General features: G+C 48.8%; 1 protein-coding gene across 1 annotated transcript; it reads left to right on the top strand.

Moving 5' to 3' along the window:
* Window positions 1-426: 426 nt before the first annotated feature.
* Window positions 427-3,636, top strand: LOC135566418 (stomatin-like protein 1; the record flags this gene model as incomplete). Its single annotated transcript, XM_065014136.1, has 4 exons — window positions 427-1,062; window positions 1,573-1,679; window positions 3,099-3,248; window positions 3,547-3,636. Coding segments are annotated over exons 1-4 (513 nt in total), but the record flags the coding sequence as incomplete, so codon positions are not given.
* Between the last annotated feature and the right edge of the window lie 7,074 nt (window positions 3,637-10,710).

The raw sequence follows: 10,710 nt of genomic DNA, 5'->3' as shown, positions 1-10,710 counted from the left end.
CCGACACGGTGAAACACCGCTTCCCATTCATTTTCAATGGAAGGAAAGCGGTGACAAATGGCGAGGGGCCGTTGGGCAGCGCGAATATGGCGTGGGAGGCGGTGAAAACGTTCAGCCACAGATAGAACGATGAGACAGATATTTCACCGGATGTATAACTGTGAAGCATCCGCTTGGCGTTTCCACTCACCATCATTCTGGCAGTGAGAGGAAGCCCAGTGTCCGGCAGTGGGACAAGATGGAAGGAGATCGATTTTGGGGCTGAAATTCTGCACATTTTCTCATCGATGAAACATTTTTCATCACAATACAGTTTTCTGTTCCCAAAACTAGAATCTGATACGAACAGAGTGGACTACATTTTGTAGACTTTAACCTTTGCTCAATTTGTAAAAAAAAAAAATCGCTTTTTAAAAGGAGTGTAAAGGTGAATTGAGTTATTGCACACAGAGTAGGCGTTCCCTAACGGAAATATGCAGATATCTTCTTGAACGGGCCAATAGAAAGGAGGGTGCGGGGCCGTGGGTATCAGTGAAGGCTTTATTGATTTTGTCCTGAAATGAAGTTACTAAAAGTAAATGTAAGTTATGTAAGTGCAGTGCCATGTTTGGTGGAGCACAGAGAACAAGGAGTGTAAACGTTAGACCGGAACACAGACCAGCCGTCCGCTAGATGGCAGTGTATTCCTAACTCTCTCCTCAAGCTGCACTTTGCCCTGCAGCCGAGCAACAGGTAAACACGGAAGTAACGCACTTGCTGCCAACAAAAATACATTTTAAAAAAATCAATAATTTGACCGTTAAAACATCTGCATGATGTCATGATTTTGTCCATAAATACACACATATTTAACTTATTTAGTGAGGTCGTTATTGAGCGTTAAAGTTTACAGGACAATGTATAATAAAGCGTCTGGATATCAGTCTCTACCGCAACGAGATTTGCTCACTGCCAAACCGGGGTTGTTCGTGGCGACAGAAAGCTTCGTCCAATCTCCATTCCACCATCATAAAGGACATTCGTTTGACTACATCCCCAATGTTAGAGACAACGACTACAGTGGTAAGTATTGGCTAAATTAATGCACGACTCGTTAGTTAGTTAGTTAGATAACGTTACATACAACGTCGGTACTAACTACCTAACAGATCGTTGCTCAGTTTTTTTCCAGCAATTTCTTCTTGCAACAAGCTTGGTATGCAAGTACCGTATTGTAGTAGTGATCCACGCTATACTCGAGACCTAGGTTCGTTTCCATTCCCCCTGTTTGCTACATTGGTGTCAAGTGGAATGGCGGGAGGCCATCGCAACGCGTAATGCGTACATGTGAAGGGGCTTGAAAGAAAGTTGTAGCATGCGGGCACGAGCCTTCCCGTTAGCGGTGGGCAGTGTAGCGATATTGGTGCAATGCGTTCACGCCCCCCCGAACACTTCCGGTTTTGCTTCCCGCTCCATCCGTTCTCTACAGTATTTATAATTATGATTAGGTAGACTGATGGACTGGTTCTTATTTTCTCAAATGTATTTGATTAGCTCCTAGATCAAACCTAACATCTCTTCTCTATTCTCCAGACTCCACTCAGGGATGGCTGTCCTGGATCTGCAATGTTATTGTCTGCTTCATGGTCTATGTCTGCACCTTCATAACCTTCCCCATATCAGGCTGGTTCGTACTGAAGGTAACACACCCCCATACCCTTCACATATCAGGCTGGTTTGTACTGAAGGTAACACACTAACCTTCCACATATCAGGCTGGTTCGTACTGAAGGTAACACACACCTCCATACCCTTCACATATCAGGCTGGTTCGTACTGAAGGTAACACACACCTCCATACCCTTCACATATCAGGCTGGTTCGTACTGAAGGTAACACACTAACCTTCCTCATATCAGGCTGGTTCGTACTGAAGGTAACACACTAACCTTCCCCATATCAGGCTGGTTCGTACTGAAGGTAACACACTAACCTTCCATATCAGGCTGGTTCGTACTGAAGGTAACACACTAACCTTCCCCATATCAGGCTGGTTCATACTGAAGGTAGTAACACACTAACCTTCCCCATATCAGGCTGGTTCGTACTGAAGGTAACACACCCCTCCATACCCTTCACATATCAGGCTGGTTCGTACTGAAGGTAACACACTAACCCTTCCCCATATCAGGCTGGTTCGTACTGAAGGTAACACACTAACCTTCCCCATATCAGGCTGGTTCGTACTGAAGGTAGTAACACACTAACCTTCCCCATATCAGGCTGGTTCGTACTGAAGGTAACACACTAACCTTCCTCATATCAGGCTGGTTCGTACTGAAGGTAACACACTAACCCTTCCCCATATCAGGCTGGTTCGTACTGAAGGTAACACACTATCCTTCCCCATATCAGGCTGGTTCGTACTGAAGGTAACACACTAACCCTTCCCCATATCAGGCTGGTTCGTACTGAAGGTAGTAACACACTAACCTTCCCCATATCAGGCTGGTTCGTACTGAAGGTAACACAATAACCTTCCCCATATCAGGCTGGTTCGTACTGAAGGTAACACACTAACCTTCCCCATATCAGGCTGGTTCGTACTGAAGGTAACACACTAACCTTCCCCATATCAGGCTGGTTCGTACTGAAGGTAACACACCCCTCCATACCCTTCACATATCAGGCTGGTTCGTACTGAAGGTAACACACTAACCTTCCCCATATCAGGCTGGTTCGTACTGAAGGTAACACACTAACCTTCCCCATATCAGGCTGGTTCGTACTGAAGGTAGTAACACACTAACCTTCCCCATATCAGGCTGGTTCGTACTGAAAGTAGTAACACACTAACCTTCCCCATATCAGGCTGGTTCGTACTGAAGGTAGTAACACACTAACCTTCCCCATATCAGGCTGGTTCGTACTGAGGGTAACACACTAACCTTCCCCATATCAGGCTGGTTCGTACTGAAGGTAGTAACACACTAACCTTCCCCATATCAGGCTGGTTCGTACTGAAGGTAACACACTAACCTTCCCCATATCAGGCTGGTTCGTACTGAAGGTAACACACTATCTCTGTTGATTTATTAACAGGAATATCTGTCCTCCAGGTTGTCCCTAACTACCAGCGCATCGTAGTGTTTCGTCTGGGCAGAGTACGTCCTCCTAAAGGGCCAGGGGTGGTGTTGCTTCTGCCTCTTATTGACCAATGGCAGAGAGTTGACCTACGAACCCGGGCCTTCAACATCCCTCCATGCCAGGTACACGCACGCACACACACACGCACACGCAATCTAGCTCAAACATTAACGATCGGCAGGGTACAAATCAAACTGCTGTTTTTAGTTCTGACTGTCTGCTAAAGGACTCAAATGTAAATTATAGTGCCCTAAGTAACCACTACTCCACACGAACACATCTACAGGTCCCTGCCAGGGACGGAGGTGTGGTGTCTGTAGGAGCAGATATCTAGTTATATAAACCTCTCTATAACAGTTATAACCCTCTCTATAACAGTTATAACCCTCTCTATAACAGTTATAACCCTCTCTATAACAGGTTACTACCAGGGACGGAGGTGTGGTGTCTGTAGGGGCAGATATTCAGTTATATAACCCTCTCTATAACAGGTTACTACCAGGGACGGAGGTGTGGTGTCTGTAGGGGCAGATATTCAGTTATATAACCCTCTCTATAACAGTTATAACCTCTATAACAGTTATAACCCTCTCTATAACAGGTTACTACCAGGGACGGAGGTGTGGTGTCTGTAGGGGCAGATATTCAGTTATATAACCCTCTCTATAACAGGTTACTACCAGGGACTGAGGTGTGGTGTCTGTAGGGGCAGATATTCAGTTATATAACCCTCTCTATAACAGGTTACTACCAGGGACAGAGGTGTGGTGTCTGTAGGGGCAGATATTCAGTTATATAACCCTCTCTATAACAGGTTACTACCAGGGACGGAGGTGTGGTGTCTGTAGGGGCAGATATTCAGTTATATAACCCTCTCTATAACAGGTTACTACCAGGGACGGAGGTGTGGTGTCTGTAGGGGCAGATATTCAGTTATATAACCCTCTCTATAACAGGTTACTACCAGGGACGGAGGTGTGGTGTCTGTAGGGGCAGATATTCAGTTATATAACCCTCTCTATAACAGGTTACTACACCAGGGACGGAGGTGTGGTGTCTGTAGGGGCAGATATTCAGCTATATAACCCTCTCTATAACATGGTTACTACCAGGGACGGAGGTGTGGTGTCACCAGCAGGGGCAGATATTTCAGTTGCCTCAACCCTCTCTATAACGGAGTTGCTACCAGGGCCGGAGGTGTGGTGTCTGTGGGGGCAGATATTCAGTTATACTAACCCTCCTATAACTTAGTTACAGCCTCTATAACAGTTATAACCTCTACTATGCAGTTATAACCCTCTCTATAACGAGGTTACTACCAGGGACAGAGAGGTGTGGTGTCTGTAGGGGCAGATGTTCAGTTATATAACCCTCTCTATAACAGGTTACTACCAGGGGCCCAGGTGTGGTGTCTGTAGGGGGCAGATATTCGGTTATATAACCCTCTCTACTCAACAGGTTACTACCAGGAGACGGAGAGTGTGGTGTCAGCCAGGGGCAGATATTCAGTTATATAACCCTCTACTATAACTGAGGTGTACTACCAGGGACTGAGGTGTGGATTGTCTGTAGGGGCAGATATTCAGTTATATAACCGTCTCTATAACAGGTTACTACCAGGGGCTGGAGGTGTGGTGTCTGTAGGGGCAGATATTCAGTTATATAACCCTCTCTATAACAGTTATAACCTCTGCAACAGTTATAACCCTCTCTATAACAGGTTACTACCAGGGACTGAGGTGTGGCGTTCTGCTTAGGGGCAGATATTCCAGTTATATAACCCTCTCTATAACAGGTTACTACCAGGGACTGAGTGTGATGTCTGTAAGGAGGCGAGATGTTCAGTTATATAACCCTCTCTATAACAGGTTACTACCAGGGACGGAGGTGTGGTGTCTGTAGGGGCAGATATTCAGTTATATAACCCTCTCTATAACAGGTTACTACCAGGGACAGAGGTGGTGTCTGTAGGGGCAGATATTCAGTTATATAGCCCTCTCTATAACAGGTTACTACCAGGGATGGAGGTGTGGTGTCTGTAGGGGCAAGAATCTTCAATTGCCATAACCCTCTCTATAACAGTTGCAACCTCTATAACAGTTATAACCCTACTCTATAACAGGTTACTACCAGGGACGGAGGTGTGGTGTCTGTAGGGGCAGATATTCAGTTATATAACCCTCTCTATAACGAGGTTACTACCAGGAGACGGAGGTGTGGTGTCTGTAGGGGCAGATATTCAGTTCCGTATCTGGAGAAGCCCGGTGATGATCAGTCGTGTCGGTTCAGGATCTTAGCGCCTCCCACGCGCCTCACTGCCCACAACGCCATGACAACCAGCCTGGGCAGGAAGAGCGTCAGGAGATTCAGGCCGAGAGAATCAAGCTGGGGAGAATACCTTGGGGTGAGGCAGCAGCACACATCATATTACTGAACAAAAATATAAACTCAACATGCAACAATTTCAGAGATTTTACCGAGTTACAGTTCAGATAAGGAAATCAGTCAATTTAAATACAGTAATTAGGCCCTAATCTATTGGTTCCACGCGACTGGGAACCACAGATATGCATCTGTTGGTCACAGATACCTTTAAAATAAAAGGTAGGGGTGTGGATCAGAGAACCAGTCAGTATCTGGTATGGATCAGAAAACCAGTCAGTATCTGGTGTGGATCAGAGAACCAGTCAGTATCTGGTATGGATCAGAGAACCAGTCAGTATCTGGTGTGGATCAGAAAACCAGTCAGTATCTGGTGTGGATCAGAAAACCAGTCAGTATCTGGTGTGGATCAGAAAACCAGTCAGTATCTGGTGTGGATCAGAAAACCAGTCAGTATCTGGTGTGGATGAGAGAACCAGTCAGTATCTGGTGTGGATCAGAAAACCAGTCAGTATCTGGTGTGGATCAGAAAACCAGTCAGTATCTGGTGTGGATCAGAAAACCAGTCAGTATCTGGTGTGGATCAGAAAACCAGTCAGTATCTGGTGTGGATCAGAAAACCAGCCAGTATCTGGTGTGATCAGAAAACCAGTCAGTATCTGATGTGGATCAGAGAACCAGTCAGTATCTGGTGTGGATCAGAAAACCAGTCAGTACCTGGTGTGGATCAGAAAACCAGTCAGTACCTGGTGTGGATCAGAAAACCAGTCAGTATCTGGTGTGATCAGAGAACCAGTCAGTATCTGGTGTGGATCAGAAAACCAGTCAGTATCTGGTGTGGATCAGAAAACCAGTCAGTATCTTGGTGGATCTTGAAAACCAGTCAGTATCTGGTGTGGATCAGAAAACCAGTCAGTATCTGGTGTGGATCAGAAAACCAGTCAGTATCTGGTGTGGATCAGAAAACCAGACAGTATCTGGTGTGGATCAGAAAACCAGACAGTATCTGGTGTGAATCAGAGAACCAGTCAGTATCTGGTGTGGATCAGAGAACCAGTCAGTATCTGGTGTGGATCAGAGAACCAGTCAGTATCTGGTGTGGATCAGAGAACCAGTCAGTATCTGGTGTGGATCAGAGAACCAGTCAGTATCTGGTGGATCAGAAAACCAGTCAGTATCTGGTGGATCAGAAAACCAGTCAGTATCTGGTGGATCAGAAAACCAGTCAGTATCTGGTGTGACCACCATTTGCCTCATGCAGCATGACACATCTCCTTCACATAGAGTTGATCAGGCTGTTGATTGTGGCCTGTGGAATGTTGCCCCACTCCTCTTCAATGGCTGTGGAATGTTGCCCCACTCCTCTTCAATGGCTGTGGAATGTTGTCCCTCTTCAATGGCTGTGGAATGTCGTCCCCACTCCTCTTCAATGGCTGTGGAATGTTGTCCCCACTCCTCTTCAATGGCTGTGGAATGTTGTCCCTCTTCAATGGCTGTGGAATGTCGTCCCCACTCCTCTTCAATGGCTGTGGAATGTTGTCCCACTCCTCTATCAATGGCTGTGGAATGTTGTCCCTCTTCAATGGCTGTGGAATGTTGTCCCCACTCCTCTTCAATGGCTGTGGAATGTTGTCCCCACTCCTCTTCAATGGCTGTGGAATGTTGTCCCCACTCCTCTTCAATGGCTGTGGAATGTTGCCCCACTCCTCTTCAATGGCTGTGGAATGTTGTCCCTCTTCAATGGCTGTGGAATGTTGTCCCCACTCCTCTTCAATGGCTGTGGAATGTTGTCCCCACTCCTCTTCAATGGCTGTGGAATGTTGTCCCACTCCTCTTCAATGGCTGTGGAATGTTGTCCCCACTCCTCCTCTTCAATGGCTGTGGAATGTTGTCCCCACTCCTCTTCAATGGCTGTGGAATGTTGTCCCCACTCCTCTTCAATGGCTGTGGAATGTTGTCCCCACTCCTCTTCAATGGCTGTGGAATGTTGTCCCCACTCCTCTTCAATGGCTGTGGAATGTTGTCCCCACTCCTCTTCAATGGCTGTGGAATGTTGTCCCCACTCCTCTTCAATGGCTGTGGAATGTTGTTCCCACTCCTCTTCAATGGCTGTGGAATGTTGTCCCTCTTCAATGGCTGTGGAATGTTGTCCCCACTCCTCTTCAATGGCTGTGGAATGTTGCCCCACTCCTCTTCAATGGCTGTACGAAGTGGCTGGATATTGGTGGGAACTAGAACACGCTGTTGTACACGTCGATCCAGAGCATCCCAAACATGCTCAATGGGTGAAATGTCTGGTGAGTATGCAGGCCATGGAAGAGCTGGGACATTTTCAGCTTCCAGGAATCATGTTCAGATCCTTGGGGCCGTGCATTATCATGCTGAAACAGGATGTGATGGCGGCAGATGAACGGCACGACAATGGGGTCTCAGGATCTCATCACGGTTTCTCTATGCATTCAATTTGCCATCGATTAAAATGCAGTTGTGTTCGTTGTCGGCAGCTTCTGCCTGCCCATGTCATAACCCCCCCACCACCATACCATAACCCCACCACCACCATACCATAACCCCACCACCACCATACCATAACCCCCCCACCACCATACCATAACCCCACCTCCACCATACCATAACCCCACCTCCACCATACCATAACCCCACCACCACCATACCATAACCACTCCACCCCCATACCATAACCCCCCCACCACCATACCATAACCCCACCACCACCATACCATAACCCCACCACCACCATACCATAACCCCACCACCACCATACCATAACCCCCCCACCACCATACCATAACCCCACCTCCACCATACCATAACCCCACCTCCACCATACCATAACCCCACCACCACCATACCATAACCCCACCACCACCATACCATAACCCCACCTCCACCTTACCATAACCCCACCTCCACCATACCATAACCCCACCACCACCACCATACCATAACCCCCCACCACCATACCATAACCCCACCACCACCATACCATAACCACACCACCACCATACCATAACCCCCCACCACCATACCATAACCCCCCACCACCATACCATAACCCCACCACCACCATACCATAACCCCACCACCACCATACCATAACCCCCACCACCACCATACCATAACCCCACCACCACTATGGGCTGTTCACAACGTTGACATCAGCAAACACCATACCATAACCCCACCACCACCATACCATAACCCCACCACCACCATACCATAACCCCACTGCCACCACCATACCATAACCCCCACCACCATGGGGCTGTTCACAACGTTGACATCAGTAAACACCATACCATAACCCCACCACCACCATGGGGCTGTTCACATACGCTGACATCAGTAAACACCATACCATAACCCCACCACCACCATACCATAACCCCACCTCCACCATACCAATTACCCCACCTCCACCATGCCATAACCTACCACCACCAGCCATACCATAACCCCACCACCATACCATATCCCACCACCACCATGTCCATAACCCCACCACCACCATGCCATAACCCCACCACCACCATACCATAACCCCACCACCACCATGCCATAACCCCACCACCACCATACCATAACCCCACCTCCACCATACCATAACCCCACCATCCACCATACCATAACCCCACCACCACCATACCATAACCCCACCACCACCATACCATAACCCCCCACCACCATACCATAGCCCCACCACCACCACCATACCATAACCCCACCACCACCACCATACCATAACCCCCACCACCATACCATAACCCCACCACCACCATACCATAACCCCACCACCACCATACCATAACTCCCCACCACCACCATACCATAACCCCACCACCTCCACCATGCCATAACCCCCTACCACCACCATACCATAACCACCACCACCATACCATAACCCCCCACCACCATACCATAACCCCACCACCACCATACCATAACCCCACCACCACCACCATACCATAACCCCACCACCACCATACCATAACCCACCACCACCATACCATAACCCCACCTCCACCATACCATAACCCCACCTCCACCATACCATAACCCCACCACCACCATACCATAACCCCACCACCACCATACCATAACCCCACCACCACCATGCCATAACCCCACCACCACCATACCATAACCCCACCTACCACCATACCATAACCCCACCTCCACCATACCATAACCCACCACCACCACCATACCATAACCCCACCACCACCATACCATAACCCCACCACCACCATACCATAACCCCACCACCACCATACCATAACCCACCACCACCATACCATAACCCCCCACCACCATACCATAACCCCACCTCCACCATACCATAACCCCACCACCACCATACCATAACCCCCCACCACCATACCATAACCCCCCACCACCATACCATAACCCCACCACCACCATGCCATAACCCCACCACCACCATGCCATAACCCCACCACCACCATGCCATAACCCCACCACCACCATACCATAACCCCACCACCACCATACCACAACCCCACCACCACCCATACCATAACCCCACCACCACTGTAGGGCTGTTCACGAACGTTGACATCAGCAAACACCATACCATAACCCCACCACCACCCATACCATAACCCCACCACCACCATACCATAACCCCACTGCCACCACCATGCCATAACCCCCCCACCACCATGGACTGTTCACAACGTTGACATCAGTAAACACCATACCATAACCCCACCACCACCATGGGGCTGTTCACAGCGCTGACATCAGTAAGCACCATACCATAACCCCACCACCACCATACCATAACCCCACACTCCACCATGCACCATTACCCCACCATCCACCATACCATAACCCCACCACCATGCCATACCATAACCCCACTACCACCATACCATAACCCCACCACCACCATACCATAAGCCCACCACCTCCACACCATAGCCATTACCCCACCTCCACCATACCATAACCCCACCACCACCATGCCATAGCCCCACCACCGCCATGCCATAACCCCACCACCACCCATACCATAACCCCACCACCACCATGCCATAGCCACACCACCACCACCATACCATAGCCCCACCACCACCATACCATAGCCCCCGCCACCTGCCATAGCCCCACCACCGCCATGCCATGGCCCCACCACCACCATGCCATAACCCCACCACC

The sequence above is a fragment of the Oncorhynchus nerka genome, unplaced genomic scaffold (genome assembly GCF_034236695.1).
Source record: "Oncorhynchus nerka isolate Pitt River unplaced genomic scaffold, Oner_Uvic_2.0 unplaced_scaffold_5060, whole genome shotgun sequence".
In the NCBI taxonomy this organism is placed as follows: Eukaryota; Metazoa; Chordata; class Actinopteri; order Salmoniformes; family Salmonidae; genus Oncorhynchus; species Oncorhynchus nerka.
The sequence above is the reverse complement of the archived record's forward strand: the minus strand, read 5'-3'. Positions and strand labels throughout refer to the sequence as shown.